The 21,738-nt window shown below is 35.8% G+C and overlaps 1 protein-coding gene and 1 pseudogene across 11 annotated transcripts in view; one reads left to right on the top strand and one right to left on the bottom strand.

Annotated features, from left to right (window-relative positions):
• Nucleotides 1–21,738, top strand: part of LOC309659503 (ras-related protein Rap-1b pseudogene) — a 377,624-nt pseudogene that overhangs the window by 123,628 nt on the left and 232,258 nt on the right. The window lies entirely within an intron of this gene.
• DNAJC13 (DnaJ heat shock protein family (Hsp40) member C13) overlaps nucleotides 1–21,738 on the bottom strand; it is a 122,025-nt gene that overhangs the window by 24,971 nt on the left and 75,316 nt on the right. For all 10 annotated transcript variants that reach the window (XR_014262823.1, XR_014262824.1, XR_014262825.1 and 7 more), the window contains 14 exons: nucleotides 20,978–21,132; nucleotides 20,229–20,274; nucleotides 18,157–18,311; nucleotides 16,564–16,765; nucleotides 14,599–14,714; nucleotides 13,967–14,045; nucleotides 12,111–12,246; nucleotides 9,242–9,426; nucleotides 8,735–8,809; nucleotides 7,279–7,398; nucleotides 5,145–5,324; nucleotides 4,260–4,427; nucleotides 2,365–2,478; nucleotides 928–1,044 (listed from right to left, as the gene is read on the bottom strand). Coding sequence is in view for 7 of the 10 variants with exons in the window: in XM_082459197.1 (XP_082315323.1) it covers nucleotides 928–1,044; nucleotides 2,365–2,478; nucleotides 4,260–4,427; nucleotides 5,145–5,324; nucleotides 7,279–7,398; nucleotides 8,735–8,809; nucleotides 9,242–9,426; nucleotides 12,111–12,246; nucleotides 13,967–14,045; nucleotides 14,599–14,714; nucleotides 16,564–16,765; nucleotides 18,157–18,311; nucleotides 20,229–20,274; nucleotides 20,978–21,132 (1,848 nt within the window). In the remaining 3 variants the exon portion in view is untranslated. The remainder of the gene's footprint in view (nucleotides 1–927; nucleotides 1,045–2,364; nucleotides 2,479–4,259; nucleotides 4,428–5,144; nucleotides 5,325–7,278; nucleotides 7,399–8,734; nucleotides 8,810–9,241; nucleotides 9,427–12,110; nucleotides 12,247–13,966; nucleotides 14,046–14,598; nucleotides 14,715–16,563; nucleotides 16,766–18,156; nucleotides 18,312–20,228; nucleotides 20,275–20,977; nucleotides 21,133–21,738) is intronic.

Here is a 21,738-nt window from a genome sequence, read left to right as displayed (position 1 = left end):
ATTAGAGATTTGATATACTCCCATCAGTACCTCAGTATAATAATTCTGAGATGAGTATGTCTTCCCTTTACCAAGGTATTGATAGTATGATATGTAACTTCTATAATTTGGTTATATTTTTATATTTAAAAATTATATATATTTAGATTATAAATTCAAAGGACAGTTTTCAAAGACATTTCACAAATCACTGAACTCATTCTGCTTAGCAGCTATTTATAGATATTATTCTGTGATAAATAGTAAATGTTACAGTTTAGTAAATTCTTTTTTTTCCAAGAGCAAACTCTTTGTTTTAGAGAAATAGCCTCACTTCTTTCTTCCTTACAAACCAATCAACCAACAAATTCTCTTTGCCACCCCTCCAAAAAGAACTACAACAAAAATTTCCTACATGATTTCCAAGCACTACGGAAGGAAAAGAAGATCATTTGCTTCCGGAGGTGATTAGGCGTCATCACAAGAGATGACCTGGTGTGACCCCAGTCATCTTCTAAAAATTCTCTTTGCTTTCCACCTCTATTTTCTTATTTTCTTCTAAAAATGGGCCAGAGACGGACTACTGTCTGGTGGTCTGATATTCAACATGATGGAATGAGTATGTAAATAGCCTTACACTTCCATGAGAGAATAGTAAAGCTGAAGGCATATATACATGATACAGTGGGGTAGCATTATGCATAAAATATCAGGAACAGCTGGGAAAGGAATAAATTCTTATTCACGAATCCACAAAATTAAATTCTTTAACATTCAAAATAAAGAGGATCATAAGTTATCAATGGTCACCCCATCACACACCCAAGTTAGTATAAAGCATTTGGCAAAAAACAGGTATTATTTCAATGTATACAGTGTGAATAAACTAGTAGCTTTCAATAACAAATGATCAAAGGTGTCAGACAAAATTAAAAGGAGAGAGCTTACCTCGAGTGGGAAAGTAGGGACTTCATTATAGACCCTAACAAAAATCTCCCCTACAATAAGTTCTTTGGCATGATCACTGTAGACAAATTCTGATCCATAGGTTTTGTCACAGTCACCCTTTTTAAAAAAGAAAACAGATTGTTAGAGGTAAATTGGAATCATTAGTGTCTGGTTTATTAATCTATCCATATTCAGTTTAATAACTTAGCAGATAAATAACTTGAAAGATCCATTCATTTTCCAGAGGGAAAAATGTGGTGGGATACACATCACAGCACTCAATGCAATTTTAAGGTTTGTAATCAGTAATATGGACTCTGGAAAAGGCATAGAATTATGTTATTTCTTAACCCAAAGATCAATATTGTAACTCATTTTAAAATTTCAAAAGATCACTGAGGTCAGCCAATGAAGTGTTCATAAGCAAGTATGACACGTGGCTCTTCTCTCTCCGCTCAGCAAACATTTGGCCCAGTCAGATATAGGGTGATAGAGCTAAGAAATGAACACATTTGGACTGGTTTTAAAAAGTAATACATTAAGTGAAAAGTGCTGGAAAACAGGGTCTCTGAATAAAAAAGCAAGGTAATAGTAGAGGGGTTGACAAAGCAAGAAGAATTTCCATTTAAGGATGAGGAAAAAGATAGGAAAGAGGAATGGGAAAAAAATAGCTCCAAGAAGATTTAGGTGGAAATCACTCAAAATTTAGGTTGGACTAAAATAATATGCAAAAGTGTTGTTGTAAAGTTGTAAAGGGCTAAACGAAGAGATAATGATGTTCTCTCCTGGTGAAAGAATAGATGATATATAGAAATCTGAGACTTGTTCTCCCTAGCTCTGCAATTCTCAAAACTTCTATCAATGAAGAGCTCTGAGTGACTATCATGAAATGAATTCAAAACCAAATTTTGAATAATTCAGGACACCCAGTGATGGTTACTCTTTAATGAAGTCCAAGCCCCAAAACACAACTTCTTCTAAACCATCAAGACTCAACCATCTAATGTATGTATTATCCAGGCCTTCTCCTTATCTCCCATTCTACTTACTGTCTTTTGTTTTTTTCATGGCTTAATAGCTTCTCCTCTAGAAGGTGGCAGGATAGGAGAAATTATTCAATTTTGATACCAGAAAGCAATTTTAATTTACTGGGGAAAAGAGGCTAAAGAGAACAATTAAAACAGAACTTCTGGGCACAAAAACTGGTTAAAATAGAAGACAGCTATATGTAAGTGGTAATTAAAAACACAACAAAAAATCCTAATGTATATTAAATACAATAAGAATGCTATTATTAAATGGGCCAAATATTAGGTAGCAAAAGCTATAGGCTTGATCAACACGCAATGGAGAAATAATGGGTTTCTGTTTCATCAATACTAAGTTATATTTCCAGAGATTCCATTAGAGTAAGAAATTTATAAAACAATAACATACTTTTTTAATCATGTTTTCTTGTTGGGATTCAAGAAATTCAAGTAGTTCTGCTCTTGTAGAATTGTTCCATATCAAATAGGGGCTCTCTGTGTTACTGTTAAGCATCTTCAAAATCTAGGAGAAAGAACATTACTGTTTTATAATATTTAGGAAATATATTGAAATTACCATTCATTAAAATTGTCTATGACATGCCAAGCACTGTAATAGGTTCCTTAAGTATAACAGATCTCAATAATTCTAGCAAGTTTGTTAATATTTTCCATTTTGCAGCTGAGAAAAATCAAGACTGAGAAAGATCAAATTATTTGCCCCAGGTCTCACAACCCTTAAGTGGTGAAACTGGGATTCAAATTTGAATCTGTTTGACTTCACATTCTTAACATTTGCTCTGCTTTGTGAAAACTACAGACGATATTCTGTGTTAAAGCATTTTATAAACTCAGTAAATGTAAGCTTAAAAAGAATCATACCATACTGCCTTTACATACATATTTGTTGTTGTTTTTTGGCCGTGCCTTGTGGCTTGTAGGATATCAGTTCCCTGACTAGGGACTGAACCCGGGCCCTCGGCAGTGGAAGAGCAGAGTCCTAACCATTGGGCTACCAGGAATTCCCTAAATGTTTTAATAAGAACTTTTTACACTTCACATTTACAGAGCTCTGTGCTAGGAGGAAAGCAGTGGGTTATTACCTCCATCTTACAAAAAGAAATCCAACCCTTGTTTTCAAAACATGAACTACTAGTTAAGTAAAATGACTGAAAAAATTTATCATGAAGAAAATTTTAAAACTCTGAGAAGTGGCAGTTTAAAATAAGCATTTTATTAAATCCAGATGGAGTCCAGGCCAAAATTTTGAAGTGTTACTTTTTTTTTTCTTTCCTGTAGTAGTTAATCAACAACTTGTTAGTATTTCTGGAAAGAATGTTTTCAGTCAGCAAAATACTTCACACTGGTGAACACAAAGTCCGGAAAAAGAACCAAGATCAAGATTGGCATCTAAAGCTCTTCCCTCTTACTCAGGGGATCTGAAAGGCAGTGTCTTGCACTAAAAAACAGACTCAATCAGATTAGATTAAAAAAACAAATAAGCTGTTTATAAATTCTAAAAATATTTTACATTTGGAACACTGAGGCCTTTTTTCTTCTAAAACTATTAGATGATCATCAGAGAAAATGAAATAAAATAAAAATAGCCTACAATTCTACAATTCAGGGATAACTACAGTTAACATATTGATACAGATCCATCCATTCATTCATTTTTTTAATACCAAAAATGGGATTTAACCTTTTCACTTAAAATACTTTAAACATCTTTTAATGTCTTCCCATATACCTTTACAATTTGAGGCTTCAAGATATTCTATTTAATGGATTTCTATAGGTTAATTCTCTAATGCTTAGATGGTTTCTCAATGATTCTCACAGAAGAGGTTGGGCGATCTGCCACGATCATACTTATTTTTGTCATGAATGCATATGTGTGTATATACTGACTTTTAGGATTTCAATGCTGACTGTAAGTAAGTTATAGCTTATAACAAACAGCTAAAAATAGACTCTGGGTCTCCTGACTCCCAGTTCTCTGTCCATTCCAAGTTCACTCTCTTGTCCTGTTCCTTTCTGATTCAATATTATCAAGAATTATGGGGAGCTCTACAGCTGAGAAACATGAAGTTAATCTACCCTTACAGAGAGACTGGACTTGTAGAGCTGATAACATCAGCATCAAGCCACAACAACAAACCAAATTTCTTAGTTGAGAGAACAAGCATGTGAGCATTTTCAATTTTTAGGTTTCCGAGAGCAATCAACATTGTTATATTCCCCTACTATCTAAAGAATCTTGCAATATTTATCAAAAACCCAGGCTACTTTTGAAGCACGTACCTCAGTAGCACTAACTACAGCAAGTTTTCTAGCAACATAGGGAGTCAGCATGCCAGCTACACTTTTCCTTATGGTTGGATTTTCTGGTGTTGCTTGTTCTTCAGGCAGATACCCTCCAAGGCGACTTAGAGCACGGACACTCAGTTTGGCAAGACTGTTGGCTACTTCCTGTTATAAAAAAATTAAGACATTAAGACATTAAAATAGATCTGCTATCTTACACAGGCAACAGTACCTTTATGGAATCAAAACAGTATGGAACATACTAAGGAACAGAAAGCAAAAAAAAAGAAACAAAAAAGTCCCCAACACTGATGTCAGAGAGTTTATGCATTAGAGCTTATTCTTTTATATATATGAAAGACCATCAGAATCTGTGTACTCATTTATACCTAATACGGTATCTTGTAGATAACTGGAAGAAGCACACTGGGGGACAGGGTGGGGAATAGGGATGGGTAGGTAGATCTGATCGCTAGAGGCACATATCACAATATGAGTAATGAATGACAGTGAACAGGAAAGAACAGACAAAAAAAAAATATCTGTAAAAATCAGGTAAGTTCTCAAGTGTTTAGGGGAGCTAGCCCCAACAGCACTGTTATGATCTCCCTGTGATACACAACCATAATTTTGCAAAAATAAAGGTGACTCTGAGTAATCAAGAAAAGATTAAGTTATGTCCAGAATATGCTATTGCAAATTCCCTTGCCTCGAATCCTTCCGAGATAAGTGGTTAAGATAAAAAGTTTTGGGGCTTAAAGAGCAATAAGCTTAATAATCTTGAAAAACAGTTTATGCCTTTGAGGCTTTGAGCTAGGGCTTTGCTTTGCATTAACCTATGGTATGGGTTCAAATTCAATGTTAAAGTAGTGTTAAGCTTACCTGCTGGTTTGTTTCTTCACTTTTCTGAATACCACTCTCTTCTAGTGTGTAGTCATAATTAAACAGATAACCAAGCAGATGCCACAAAATTCCAGCTTGCAATAAGTGTGTCTGTAGCCAGAAATCCACAGCAAAAGAGCTGACACATTCTACCCCAAGAGCTGCCACCCGTGGAATACTCTGAGAATAAGAATAATGGAATTAATTACAGGATTAAAAAAAAAAGCTCCCAAGAGAAACAGGCTGTGAATGTATGTCAAGCTAGCTATCTTATTGTGTGTTTACCTCCTCTTATATTTTCAATTCCAGTTTATATCTGAATCTTGTATCTTTTAAAGCCTAAAATTAAAAGTAATCCTGTGAAAAAACACAGAATTACTACTTTTAGAAAACTAATTAATTTTTCAATTGAAGTATAGTGGATTTACAATATTGTGTTAGTTTCAGGTGTAGAGCATAGAGATTTGAATTTTTTGCAGATTATATTCCATTATAGGTTATTACAAAATACTGGGTATAAATCCTTGTGCTATACAGTGGATCCTTATTATCTATTTTATGTATAGTAGTTTTATTTGTTAATCCCATACTCCTAATTTGTCCTTCCTCACCTCCCTCTCCCTTTTCTCTTTGGTAACCATAAGTTTGTTTTCTATGTTTGAGTCTGTTTCTTTTTTGTATATACATTCATTTGTATTATTTTTTAGATTCCAAATATAAGTGATATACAGTGTTTGTCTTTCTCTGACTTATTACATTAAGCATAATATTCTCAAGGTCCATTCATGTTGCTGCAAATGGCAGTATTTCATTCTTTTTTATGGCTGAATAACATTCTGTTGCGTGTGTGTGTGTGTGTGTGTGTGTGTGTGTGTGTATACACATCTTAAGCCAATTGTCTGTTGATGGGCACTTGGGCTGTTTCCATGTCTTGGCTACTGTAAATAGTGCTATGAACGTTGGGTGCATGTATCTTTTCAAATTAGTGTTTTCATTTTTCCAGACATGTACCCAGGAGTGGAACTGCTGGATCATATGGTAGCTCTATTTTTAGTTTTTTTAAGGAATCTCCATGCTGTTTTCCATAGTGGCTGTACTGTACCAATTTACATTCCTGTGAACAGTGTATGAGGGCTCTCTTTTTTCCACATCCTCTCCAGCATTTATTATTTGTAGACTTTCTGGTGATAGCCAGTCTCACTAACGTGAGGTGATAGCTCATTGTGGTTTTGATTTGTATCAGAATTACTATCTTTGAGGCTAGTTAGTGTCAAAGACTTGGAATACAGTTTTCTTTGTTTCACTTCTTGTACTAATGTGAGGTGATAGCTCATTGTGGTTTTGATTTGTATCAGAATTACTATCTTTGAGGCTAGTTAGTGTCAAAGATTTGGGAATACAGTTTTCTTTGTTTCACTTCTTGTATTTTTAATTTTTAAAAATACTGATAAGGCATTAATAGCAATGCACATGCTAGTGATCTTAAGTGTATCAATGATATCTTTAGTGCAGGTGTACAGATTTACTTCTTTATACCAGAGTTTGCATTCTTATTAAACACTTCTAAGGACATCAAGTAAATATAGTTGCGGACATTATTTTCATCAGATTTCTTATTTCTAGATACCTTAGCCTGGGATCAGCACTCCAATCCTGTTCTATTCCAACACAACTGTTACTCTGCCCAGTTACCTGAGAAATCACTCTCCTTCCCAGCCACCTATCACATCACCCACAGACAACTTCCCTTGGCAGTACTAGACTGGGAGGAAACAGCAAGCTCTCAGATCCCTATAGCCTTTCCACCAGGCAATGACTCGACTCTTAAGTTTCAGGTTTTACATGGTCATTTACTTTCATTAGATTGATTTGGTCTAGTCTTCTCTCTTGCTTCCATGCCTCTGTTCAAATGTTCACATAAGACCAGCTTCCCTCTAGATATGTCACTCTAGTCTTACTCTCTGTGGGCCAGCCCAGGAACAAAAGCCACCATTTACAGCAAGGCTTCAGTGAAAAATGTAATTTACTTGAAAATAATTTTAGGAAAACAACTTGTTTATAAATTGGGGACTGGCTACTTGACAAGAAAACCCACTGCTGACTGAATCCAGAAAGTGGTAAAGATGACCTCTACCTTGCCAAAATAGAGCACCCGACAGAGATCCCTGATGATGCCAGGCATTTCTGTGATCTTCTCTCGGCATTCTTCAAACTGAGAGGCCACACTATAGCATTTGCTTATGTGTCCACACACCTGCAGACAACACAAAAGAGAGAAGAAAAAAAAAAAAGTCACATGTGCATTCCTTATTTAAGACAGTGGAAATCAAATGAGCGGAGATTCGTGAATAATGCTTAATGGTATATATGACACTCCAAAATTAAACAGAACATTTCTATTGAATTATTAGTATTTCTGGTTAAGATTCCCTATAGATGCAGGGTTGGCAAACCATGGCCGCTAAGGCTAACAGGCCAAGTCAACCATGACCTGTTCTTGTATGGCCAGAAAGCTAAGAATGGGTTTTACATTTTGAAAGAGTTGCAAAAATCACAAATAAAAATATGCAACAGGGGCTTCCCTGGTGGCGCAGTGGTTGAGAGTCTGCCTGCCAATGCAGGGGACACGGGTTCGAGCCCTGGTCTGGGAGGATCCCACATGCCGCAGAGCAACTACGCCCGTGAGCCACAGTTGCTGAGCCTGCGCGTCTGGAGCCTGTGCTCCGCAACAAGAGAGACTGCGACAGTGAGAGGCCCGCGCACCGCGATGAAGAGTGGCCCCCGCTTGCCGCAGCTAGAGAAAGCCCTCGCACAGAAACGAAGACCCAACACAGCCATAAATAAATTAATTAATTAATAAATTAAAAAAAAAAAAAAATATGCAACAGACTGTAAGTAACCTGAAAGCCTCAAATACTTACTCTCTGGCCCTTTATAAAAATAAGTTTGCCAACCTCTGGAATAAAGTATTTTTGTCCAGAATTCTAATAACGTACTATACTTAAAAATAGGATGAAACTCAAAAGCCTGTACTCGATTGTTTTATATTCTAAATTTTGCTGGCATAAACAAAAGGCCACATAAAAAGATGCATCTACAGTGATCTTAATGAACTCCTGATGGATTTTCTATTAAAGAATTCAACAGAAAAGAAGCCAATGAAAACACTAGGGATCGGAGAGGGAGGTAGAGAAGGAAATTAAGGAAGGGGATGGAAAATAATGAAACAAAAGTGGCAAAATGACAAATGTTTGAAACTGGGTAAAGGGGACACAGGGATTCATTATATCATTCTCTATTTTAAGAAAAAAAAAATTAAGCCAACAGATTACGTATGATTTAGCACAGTGGTTCTTAAAGTGTGATACACAGACCAACAGCATCAGTATCACTTGGGAATTTTGTTAGAAAAGCATATTTTCATGCCCCACCCCAGACATACTGAATCAGAAACTCTGTGGGCAGGGGACCTGGGAGGCAGAGCTCAGCAACCCAGGTTTTAATGAGCCCTCCAAGTGATTCTCACAGATGTTAAAGTCTGAACTACTGGTCTAGCGTAACTTTCTTGGAACCATATGTTTTAGTCTTACCTGTACAGACATGTCACTTGGTTTACTAGAATGATTCAAGACAGCCACACAGCGACTAAATGCCTCTTGTAACACCTGCAGAAAAAGAAGTCAGCCATTAACTGTCCATTTTGACTTGGAGTCTGAAAAGCCTTTTCTGGTAGGGATAAAACATTAATAACCTTTTAATATCAGAAACTTGGCAAGGAAATGTTTGCTCAATTAACATTTGTTAAATAAACAAGTAAACAAAGGACCCTGAAGTTTTTTTAAGCATCCCACTATGCTATTTTGCAAGTAATATTAAGCTCACCAATTTTGAATCCAATATTCTCCAATTCACGTTATGAAATAAAGCTCCATTTATTTTAATTTTGGTATTATAATATAGAGAATAATGTTATCTGTTGCAATAAATTAAAGAAACTGTATCAACTATATTTGTACTTGGTGAATTATTTATTGCTAAGAGACATACAGTTTGCCTAAACTAGCTTGAAGACAAGAACAAAGGTCATTCCATATTACCTCAATTCCATTCTCCCTTCTGAGCTCTTCAGCATTGAGGGCTGAGCAGTTAACAGTATGGAAAGCCAGCTCTGCAGCAGCAGGCAACAATGGTGATTCTTTTGAGAAAAGGAGGTCATCTGAAGTTTCCATTGTTATTGTCCTAATTAGCATGGGGTAGCCTGCATATTTATAAGGCTGTAAATCTGAAATAATCATGGTTTTAAGTTAATTTTGACACTATGTTCAATTATGTTACCAAAAAAAAAAAAAAGATTAAAATATGCAACATCTTAAATGTTTCCTAATTCTAGTTTATAAAAAGAAATTAAACAAGTACAAATCCCTTGGATCTTTTCAACTAGCGAACTTGTTTGGTTGACTTTTCTAAAATGTTTCCGCTAGAAAAAGAGTATTTTCTGGTAGATTAAAACTGAACTTTGTGTATAGTGGTTTTGATCCTTTGCAGAATATCTGCTTTCTATGTTGTCCATGTGATCTTTATAACTTTTCACCTGATCACAGACAGCAAGACATAGCCAATGCACCAGAGACCCATACCTCTTTATAAAGAGACAGAAACATTTGATTTAAATGAGAGTGAATATTTTATATTCTGCTTTCTGAATAACAAGAGTACTTTTCTATTTTACCAGTTATCATAAAATAAACGTTTGAAAATACTGAATATAATTTGTTACTATGAATACAAAATAGAAAGTTAATTTATTAACTGTATTTGGCTAATTCCATATTTTGATAAGCAAATTTAAAAGTGAAATCTGAAATATACTGGTGCTCAATTCTTGTTCTTTTCATTCTTTTTTTTTAAACTAACCTACGAGGCAGAAATATGTAAATTAATTGGCTTTGACTTTATAAGTATCTCTGTCATCCCACTTGAAATCAGCATAAAGCTTTTTGCCTTTTGAGGATGACAAATAATCTGCTTTAAATTAACTCATTTCTAAGATGGCTTAAAAAAAAAAAAAGCCCCTTGGAACTGGTCCCAGTAGTCCTAACACATACATACATAAGAAGAAGAGTGAATTAATGTTAAGTTCTATCAGATCAGGACCCCCATCCCAACTTACTGAGTATAAACCCCCTTTGGGAAATGTGGAAGACAGCCTGAAAAAACATTCTGACCCTGATAATATACCAATGATGAGCTACAACAGCACCTTGTGGCTAATACAGATTTACCAGCCATCAAAAAACAACCAATGGTTTGAAAAAGACTTCTTTAAACTCATTCTGATTAGTGATAAATGCCATATAACTGAATGCTTTACAAATGTTTTCTGTTGAGTTCATATGCGAAAGTGAATCAATTAATCACTGTTCTCTAATGACCAAGCTGCTCAATCCCCACACTGTCCCCTCCAATACTTATACTGGAACCCTACTTGTCTTCAATTACCCAACACTCCTGCTTATCTCAGATCCCCACTGTCCTCTCTTTTCTCCCATCATCCTATAGAGCAAATGGGTCTCCCACTTTGTGTGTAAGCCAAGTTTAGCTTCCAAGCCAATGGACACCTGCCACATTGAACCCAACTCCCACCCTCAACAGAGTCTTAAAAATTCTCATTGTGTGCCTAGCTTTCTGGCTGCTACTGTTAGGGCTACCACAAATCACCCTGAAAACATGCTGGAGATTTCCAATAACCTGTATCCTGAAATTGAAACAGAGCAGGACCCTATGGTCCTTGCCCCCCATGTCCTCCACCTGTGCAAAAATTTTAGCCAAAGAATAAGTTTAATCAGAGAAATGAGGAAATACAGAAACAAAGGCAAACAGTCGAAGGAGACCAAATAATAGTTTAGTCATTAAGCAAAGTCAAGGACCTTTAGTTCCTCCTCAAAGGCTACAGATAATATTCTGAGCCATATCCTGTGAGCTGTCTTATAGATACTGAAACTCCTACCAGATGGAAGAAGTTAACTACATTATGACCAGACTATAGCCATGACATAAGCTGCCACAATTCTGAGAACTGGCCTCAAGGAAATGGGAACAAACTGACCCTGGAACTGAAGACTAACTGTACTTAAAGCGATCAAGATGACACTGGTCAGACCACCACATGACCAATTTTAAGATGACTGTCAGAGCTGACTGTACTGTTTCTGCATGTAGCCCCTTCCCTCAGCCTATAAAAGCTCTTGCCCACTGGTTTGGGGTGGGGGGAATCGGCCTTTGAACAGGCAGCTGCCCTCCCTCCACCCCACCCCCTTGGTTGCTGGCATCCAAAATAAAGCAAACTTTCCTTTCCACCAACCTTGCCTCTTTATTGACTTCTGAATGGCAAGCAGCTGGATCCCACTTTCGGTTAGAAAATCACACCTATTTTATCTATAAATTTTTCAAACTGTCCCAGAGGATCAGAGGGTTTCGAAAGCTACCACAGGAAATGAGGTGTGAAGGGATATATATGATCATTTGAAAAGTTTCTGTTGCTTTTTAAAAACCAGAACACTCTTGGTGTTTTCAGCCTGTAGAAGATTATGGATAGGTACAGTCTTGTAAAAGACATTTAATGATCCTTAAATGCCAGGTCCATTTTAGATCTCATTTAATATGTTTACTGCTAAATGGCTAAAGACAAAAACTAACCAAGTACCTCCAGAGAACAGAAATGTACTTTAGGACGGAACAATGAAATCTGGTTGGAAATGTAAACTACTGAAAAACACAGGTAAGAAGTGGAAGGTATAAAACAAACAACATTTTGGGTCTAACTACAGAAAACTACTCTTTTACTATATCTAAAATGCAATTCTAAGAGTCTTTTGCAATAATAATTAGAAATAGGCTGCAGAAACAAGGAGCATGGTAGAATTAACTGGAGGGTAAATCAAAATTTGAGAATAACACATGCCTTACCTTCTTTGTGACGGTTGAAGAGGATGCTCTGAGTTTTCAGAATTAAAATTATATTCTCTGGATCTGGTCCATCTGTTATTTTTGCTGATTTGGTACATAAAAATTCATAGGCTTTATTTACCTTTTCAAACATATCCTGTATGTAACCAAAGACAATTAACTTTTGTAAACATCTCGAATTACAACTTAGAACACAGACGATTTGTATTTTGCCAGTAAATTCTTTGGTTACTATTTTGTTTTGTTTTTTACATTAAGGAATTCATTCCAACTGTAATCTAGGTGGTATACTTTTTTTTTTTTTCATTTATTTATTTATTTTTGGCTGTGTTGGGTCTTCGTTTCTGTGCGAGGCCTTTCTCTAGTTGTGGCAAGCGGGGGCCACTCTTCATCGCGGTGCGCGGGCCTCTCACTATCGCGGCCTCTCTTGTTGCGGAGCACAGGCTCCAGACGCACAGGCTCAGTAGTTGTGGCTCACGGGCCTAGTTGTTCCGTGGCATGTGGGATCTTCCCAGACCAGGGCTCGAACCCGTGTCCCCTGCATTGGCAGGCAGATTCTCAACCACTGCGCCACCAGGGAAGCCCCTAGGTGGTATACTTTTAAGGTGAAACAATTTTTTTTTCCAAATAGTTATTCAATGATCTCAGTACTATTTACTGAAAATTTTTCTTCAGTAGCTTATACCATATATGTCATATTAAACTCATACACACCAGAGATAGTTTCTGAGTTGTTATAAAAATAGTTATGATAAGAACTACTGTTTTTTGAGCACTATGGCAGGCACTGTGCTAAATGCTTTACATACATTATCTCACTTAATCCTCAGAACAGCCTTGTGAGGTGTGTACCCTTATTAACTTCATTTTTAAGATGTTAAATAGCTTGCCTAAAGTCACAAAGCCCATTGCTGACAGAGCTAAGACTCACACCCAGGTCTGACTCTATCTGTGCTCTTAAACTACTATACTATAATGTTGCTTATCTATATGTTGATCCTTGTACCAGTATAATACTATTTTACTATTGCAGTTTTATAGAGTATTTTAATATCTGGTAGTTTAAGTCTAGCAACTTAATTCTAATTTCAAAATTTCTTCCTATATTGATTGTTTTCTTTCCCAGATGAATCTGAATTCCTTTAGATTTCTCAAAAAATGTCCCAGGCTTTTGATTAAAAATCCCTTAAACATATAAAAGTGACATTTTTTCAATGCTGTCTTCCTATTCAGGAATACTGCCTGTCTCTAATAAAAAACACTAGCCCTGAATCAGTGGAAATTACTCCAAGTTTCTAGCAACAAACTATGAGTACTGTTTTTAGTGGTCCTTGTCTGATTTTATCTTTTATGAATCTCCATTGGCACTGTAGTAGGAAGCTGGAAAAGACAAGATCAGGGAATGCTGGCAGCAGATGACTTTGAGTCTGAAGTAAATTTTCTACTTTTTCATTAAGAGTGATATGAAGTTGGATGTCATTAGAAAAAAATAAATTACGCAAAGCAATCTGGGTGGCAATGGCATCACCTACAAATGAGTTAAGTTCACCCACATCCTAAGTTTCAGTTATTTATGTGACTGCCCTTTAGAGTTAATTCTCAAACAGACATGGGTAAGGAAAGAGAATAAAACCCAAAAGTTACTAGTCACAGGGTAGTCCTTTTGGTAAAATGAGAGAAGACCATTTATGCTGAAAACTTGGGCACGTGGGTCAGAGGTTAATTAAACATATACTGGACATATATTATGAGGCAGACACTGGCGCATAAGATGAGTGTATCTTTTCTCTGGCTGAAACAGTAATAAAGCAAAAGCAAGTCAACCCCAAAGCCCTAATTCCAAAGGCAGTACATACCCTCCCTTCTGGATTCTTATCAGGGTGGTACTTCTGTGCAAGTCTGAAGTAAGCTTTTCTAATCTTGCTCTCATCGTGCCTACAAAATAGGAAAACTGTTTCATGAATTAAGTAAGGTGCAAGAAAATATTTACACAATCATCTAAAATGATATTTTAAGAACCTTACTTTTTTGTGTATGATCATATAGTAGATATCAAATTAAACCCAGTAAGATTTAAGTAAGATGATTCCTATGTGTTATCTTTACACAGAAAAGATAAAACCTAAACATTCCCTATGCAAGGTTACCATATTCACTTCAAATTACAAAACCATATTTGGGTTTTGAAGAACTAAGAATTTTAAACTAACTTTTCAAAATGTCACTTCAAACTATAATTCTAAGTTATTTTAACTATCAGCCTTGTCAAAAAATGAACAAATTCAGTCTATACTTAAGAAAATGTCTTTTAAACTTTTTCTCTAACATATCTATTCTACTATAAAACTTCACTGATGATAAATTAAATCTGCATTCTTTCCTATACGTTTGTCATTTACTATCCTAGACACACTGTTGTCAAATCTCTTCCTCATGTATAACACAAACTGCAAGAAGAAGGGGGAAGATGATACTGAAAATGACTCACGGCCCCTGTCCTTGAGGGAGATTAAGCACTTCATAAGCATCATCTATTGACATTGTAGGTGGCTTCTTTTCTACTTCCTTCTTCCAGGCATCAAGGGTATCTTTTAGAAGCTTAACCTTAAAGACAGAGAATTAAAATTTATATCTATTAAAGTAAAACTATTTCCAAATATAATTTTTAAGTTACAGAATTGTTGTGCTGTATTTATTTCAACTGACATTTCTAGGCTAACCAATTAAAAGCTTTCTAAAATACAAATAAACAAAATCACCTTCTAGCACTGTTGAATGGTCAGATAGCAAGGTATTTGTTATGGGGCTATATTTTTTTTAAAGTAATATTTTATTATTTATTTATTTTATTTTATTTTATTTTTTTAATTTTTGGCCATGTCGGGTCTTAGTTGCTGCACACAGGATCTTCGTTGAGGCATGTGAGATCCTTTGCTGCAGCATGCAGGCTTCTCTCTAGTTGTGGTGTGCGGATTTTTCTCTTCTCTAGTTGTGACAGGCAGCTCCAGAGCACATGGGCTCTGCAATTGTGGTGCGCGAGTTCCAGAGCACGTGAGCTCTAGTTGAGGTGCGAGAGCTCAGTAGTTGTGGCGCCTGGGCTTAGTTGCCCTGTGGCATGTGGGATCTTAGTTCCCTGACCGGAGATTGAACTCGCGTCCCCTGCATCGTAAGGCAGATTCTTTTACCGCTGGACCACCAGGGAAGTCCCTAAAGTGATATTTTAATTCTCTGCCAATTTTTGTCTCTACTTTTAATTGTTAAAGAAACGTTCAGGAAGTACAGAAACCTTTGGAATTAGCATTCACTGTAGTAAGGGAGGAAGCAGTATATGATGGCATGCTTCTCAAGGTGATCTAACATAATTATTGGTATACTGGTATTCAAACAAACATAAGGGATAGAGAACACAAGGGAGTCTGGATAGGGGTGAGAAGAAAAGAGCTAATATTTGCTGCATGCCTATGTGCCAAGAAGATATGTGCTTTACAGACTGCAGATTTAATTCTTGTATAAAATTTCAGTAATACATGAAAACATTGAGATTCTGAGAGACAGCTGCATTATTTCCCAGTTAATAAGTGATGGAGCTGGATTCAAACCTACGTCTGACTAAAAAGTCCACACTTTTTCTACTACCTCATGTTGAATCCGGAACAAGCAGCAGTATCTACCTGCCTTCATTTGGTCACTGCACTGTAAAGAGGCAGTGCCTAGTGGTACAAATGGCAATTGTTCTGAAGTCTTTTGATGGTAAGGGTAATGGTAAAAACCTCTGCTATAGTAACAGACCAACAGGGGCACCCAGGCCTACTTTATTCCACGCTTTCAGTAGGTATCCAGGGGCTCAAGTTGGATGGGTCCCAAGGGCACTGTGACAGTAGATACTACTATACAAATGCGCAAGTCACACTTACTGCCTCCAGTGTGTGCCAGGAATATGCTGTGTTTTTTTATGTGAATTCTCACTTAATCTTACCAACCACCACATGAAACAGTTGCTATTAGTAGTAGTAGTACTATTACCGTAACTGAGGCTTAGAGAAGTCAAGCGGTACACTGAATGTTATACAGAGCCATTAATGGCCAAACTGAAACTCAACCCCAGACTGCCTAACTCCAGCATCTGTGAGCTTGATGAATTTGCTATAAAGACGAGCTCCCACCAAGCTATTATAGTATGTAATTGTATTATATACATGAAATTGAGTTTGTTTTGTTTTTGTCACAAAAGATCAAGATTGTAAAGTCCTTTTACGCTCCCTGAAAAAACTGTCTTTTAGTTTGCGATTTACCCAAATATACTGAACTACACTCAGAATTACACAGTGCTTAAGTAAGGAGGAATATTTAAGAAAGCTATTATCCTTCTTATCACAAAAAGAAGAAATACCCAGAAGTGATTAGAGGTTTTTTTTTATGGTTTAAGAAGGCAAAAATTAATCTGCTGACTTACCGGGTCTTTAATTGGCCAATCTGGAAACCGGAGTGTATCACAAAGTTGTTTGAGGTAATAAATATTACAAAATAGTTCATTTTCTAGCTGTGGGTAGTTGATAACTGGGATGGGACAATATTGATAAAGTGCTCTTGTGTTACTCTGAAGACGAGGTGTGAAATCAGCAAGATGGGCAGCAATCTTCTCTATCATAAGGCGCCTACAATTAGAAAAGTCTCCAAGCATTATGAAGGCATTATTTTATTCTATTTTAAAGAAAAGGTTAAGATAGGTAATCATTCAAGGTAATTACATGGATCTTCTTCAGAATAACTTAGTTATTGGCCTAAAATGAGAGCTTGTAAGAATGTTACTCAGAGTATTCTAAACTTACTATGTAAAAACACTCCATGGATATAAACTTATTTGTAATACTATCTATAAAGAAGACCATAGAGAAAAAGGCTGACAATACCAGCCTTTCTTATTGAAAATTCAGTCATTAGAAAGTCAAATGGTATGGAATCTGCATGCATGAGGGCACAGCCACGGAATCAAGTTAGCTATCACCCCAAAGAAGCTCACTGCCTGGTCTTTATTTTAGTTAACATCGCACAACCTGGGATCTGGCCCTCAGCTAAGCAGAAAATTGATTTGCTCAGTATACAGAGAGCTACATCTTTTAGATGAGAGATTCATACTAACCAATCTCTGGAGAAAAATATTATACAGAATAACTGTAATAAACGTATTCATATTCCTATACATTTGTTCCCAATGAAAAATATGAATATTTCAATATGAAATTTGAAATTTCAATTTTCAAATTGAAAATTTTTCATTTTCTATATGAATATTCATACAGAATATATTCAAATTGATGGTTAGCATATGCCAAGCCTGTCGTCAACCTATCAGAGAAGCCAAATGATGACCAGCAGGTGGCACTGTGAGTATGAGTCAGCCAAAGAAGAATGAGTAACTGACTCAGAAGATCAACTGCCATCCAGCTAAGAAGACCAAGGGGTTCTCCAGAGAGCCAGACTTGACACTGGAACCATTAACTGCCGTGTCTTTCCTGGACAGTGCCTGCCTGGACACTGACATCTGCTTCTGGGCCTCTCCTTTTTCTTGGTGGAAACAGGCTTTTCCTAAGGCATTCTCCTGCTAAACTCCAGATTATGGTCAATATGTGCTGGCTAGGGAGCCCTCATTTTAAAATGATTGTGGGTATCTCTGGACTGATCCATTCCATGTGGGCATAGTTTTTAATTAGTGGGGTACAGTTCTATTTCCAAATACCCAGAAGGAGTGTCTTGATTTTATTCCTATATATCTCTTATGTACATATTAATTCATTGTCTAAAAGCACTAGTGGTAATAGGCTCCACCCTTATATAAAGCTCTACTAAGGTAACAGTAATTTTGTCAAATCATCTTAGAACAGAAAAAAGCTCAGGGCCTTGTCAACAGCAGTCACTTGATTTGGCACCAATGACTACTGTAGCTTTAGATTAAGCAATTAGTGAAAGGAAATCTTTTCACAGAAGTCAAACCAGATGGGAAGAGGCAAAGATTCTGTGTATAAAATAGAATCAGCTGGCTATTTACCTCATTTCACTGCTCCAGATTGCTTCTGGAGTATCAAATTCTCCTAGAAAAATCTCAGAAAACTTTTCAGGCTCGTAATTTTCTAAGTAACAAACCATTGCTTCTGGTAGAATGTGCCCAAGTATACTTCTCTGGAAAATATCTTGTCCTTTCGTCTTTAAAAAAAAACAAAACGTAATCAGAAACACTAAAGTTATCTTTCAGTTTTCTAATAAATGAATTGGGGTTAGAGAACATTTTAAGAAAGGAGAATAACTGGAACATACTGCTTTTATGCTTTTGACATTTAGATGGAAAAATGGCAAAATGAGAAGTGCAAGGTGTCTGGTATAAACTGGCTTGGCATGAACTCCAAGGTGGAACTACCCCATCTAGCCCTGCAGTAGCCTTAACCTCCTCATGGCTCAGGTGTTGCCAACATTATTTAGCACAATTAGCCTTTGACCATGTATAATAGCAATGAACAACACAAGGAAGACTCTGCAAAGATTTACATCAATTATTCTGTGTTACATTGTTGGCTGTAGTTCCCACCTGCACCTGCTTCTGTTTTCAAAAATAAGTCCAGAAAAACTGAGATCTTAAAGAGCCTGTCCTCATGAAACGTGGCTAGAATTTAGACGGAGTATTTCTATACAAAGTAATTATAATTAACTGTACTAAGAACTCCATATTCTCTGACTGGCCATATGAAGTCAGGGTAATGTTCATACTTATCATGCTGAATTTTTAAACTCATTTCTTTACCTGATGGAAAAAATTCCTAAAGACTATAAATACTTTTCTTATTTCCTTCTAGGCAAACTGAGGATGTTTTATTCTTCTAGGATCTGACAGAGAGACAGGGGAAAAAAAACCCAGACATGGTTTTACCACTTAGTGCAAAGACAAATTAGATGATAAATATTTTCAGGCTTTTTACTAATAAAAGCCATAAATTCACTATCTGTTAAACTTTGGGGTGAAGAATTGCTTCTTCTTTAGAATACTATTATTTCATAATTCCTACATCTAGAGTTCTGCTATAAACAAATACTGTTTTGCTGTAATTATTCAAAATATTGTTAGGGAAAATGATGTATATAGTTTCTCATACTATAAAATTTGCAAAAAAAAAGATTACATATGCATAACTGCACAGAAAAAAAGGAAAAAAAAAAGAATGATTAAAAGTGCCTAATGTTACATTAAGGTGGTAACAATAGGGGCAAATTTTAAAAAACTTTATATTCTCATTTTCTATTTGTATAAAGCTATGGAAATCATACTTCCATGGGCATCACTTTAGTATTATTAGACTGTAGACAGATTACTTGCTAGGGCTTTACTGGCTGCTCTATAAAACATGCAGTTTTGGTCTTGTGTCTGTTGTCAGACTGGTGTAACATTCCTTGGTTAGTCTCTTAAACAGTGGTCTAGTTTTGGTTTATTCTGCTCTCAATAAAATTTGAAAATCAATGTTCCATGAAAAGCCTAACAGAATTTCAAACACAATTCAGTTATGTGTTTACAATAAATATCTCTGTAAAATGCAGGTATAAAGCTACATTTTGTCAGAGCTACCCGGATAAGTATTATCTTTTTTTTGGATTCCCACTTTTCCTCCCCAGTAAAATGGCAAGAATACTTGAGAGCACCTGAAAAATTAAGTAGCTTCAAAAAAGAAACTTAGCACTTCTAACATGTTGGAATATGAACAAAAAAAAGGTGGACGTCTTACTGAATCTGAGCTGACTATATGAGACTCAGGTATATACTGAATTATTTATGAACATTACTAATGTAAATTTTACACAAAGGGAACAAATTATACTCATAGCAATGTCAGGTTACAATTCATATCTACAATTTAACTATTAAGTCTAATAGGCAACATTTATTTTCATTTTAAAAATATTAGCTTAGACTTTCTATGTGCAAGGTACCACAAGGAATGCAAAAAATAAAACAATACCTGCCCTCAAGTGCTTATAAGGAAAGGAAGGAAGGAAAATTCACAGCTAAGGAAACTTTAGTACCAAGACAGCTTCCCCAGTATTAAGTCACGTATTCAGAGGATTAATCTGCCTTACCTCCTCTGACTTGAAAGCCTGTTTGGTATGTGTGTACTTCAAAAATCTAGGGAAAAAAAAATTACTTATCAGGTATAGGAACTGATTTAGATTTAGTAACCTTAGTTTTCTAAGACCAGATTTTTTTTTTTTTAAGTATAGTTGATTTATAATGTTGTGCCAGTCTCTGCTGTACAGCAAAGTGACTCATACACATATAGACATTCTTTTTTTTAATATTCTTTTCCATTATGTTTTATCATAGGATATTGAATATAGTGCCCTGTGCTATACAGTAGGACCTTGTTGTTTAAGACCAGATCTTTCATATGTAAATAAAAGCCACAAAAGGCAACTTGTAAATCCATATTCCCAAGTAGTTTAATTTCTAATTAAGGCAAGAACTTAAATGAATTAAAAAAAAATTTTAATTATGGTCATATTACAGTTATGTAATAATATAAAAAAATTACTCAATTTTAAGAGAAAAGCAAAATGTAGAACTGTATATAATATGAATATAGTTATATTAAATCTGTATGATTAAAATACTAGATGATGATACAATTCTTATGTTAGATGTGGTAAAATGGTGTAATTCTGAATAATTTTCCCCCTATTCTTCTAACTTTCAAATTTTCAGACATATAAACAGCTCTTATAATGAAAAATTTAATAAATGCAGTGATATGCTCACAAAAAATTAATTTAATACGTCTGTCCATGTACAATTCAAGTAATTTCAAATAGATTATCACTAGAGCTCTTACCGAGCAACAGGAAGCACATTGGAACCTGTATACATCATGATAAAGAAAAATACTCCACTAAGATAAAGTCGAGGTAACTGTGGGTTATCTTGCATAATACAATATAACAAAACTGCAACCTTCTCAACAAGGATAGGGTCAAAGGTCAGCAGTAGCTAAAAAAAAAAAAAGAAAACGTCTGGTTATTGGGCTGTAAAAAACTTGCAACATCACCATTCATCTTAGGTTTATGCATTTCATGTGCTGGGGTTACAGTTTCTCATAAGTAGTGTAACAAAATAAAAATCAGACTCAGTATGCTTGTCTACCAGGTTCTAAACAGATTTGAAAATATTTTATAGCATTTAATGCAGAGATAGTAAAATATTAATAAAGAATTGATCAAAACTTATTCATAAAAAGTGCAAACATGCCTGAAGCTGCTTTGTCATGATTATAGATAAAATTATTTCCTATGTAGGAATCTTCCTGAATGGACTTCTCTGTTAATGACAAAAGAAGAAAAAAAAAAGTAGCTACTCTTTGGGTTAGTTTCAGGTCAGTTGATTTGAAATGAAGCATCCTCTGAAGACTATCTGAGAACTCAAAGAGCTGAGCAGAGAACAGCTTTCAGTGAAACAGCACTAAAAAATAGATCTACAAGTGCAGGTACAAGGCAAGAGGGTAACCAAATACCAGTAGTGCCACTACCAGAAAGTACCAAGAGATGTGGTTTACAGAAATCTGAGCTAGCAATACTGAAGGAACTATCTGGGATCACT

This window comes from Balaenoptera physalus (assembly GCF_965194825.1).
Source record: "Balaenoptera physalus genome assembly, chromosome: 4".
Lineage (NCBI taxonomy): Eukaryota > Metazoa > Chordata > Mammalia > Artiodactyla > Balaenopteridae > Balaenoptera > Balaenoptera physalus.
This window is presented reverse-complemented; position numbering and strand designations above follow the sequence as displayed.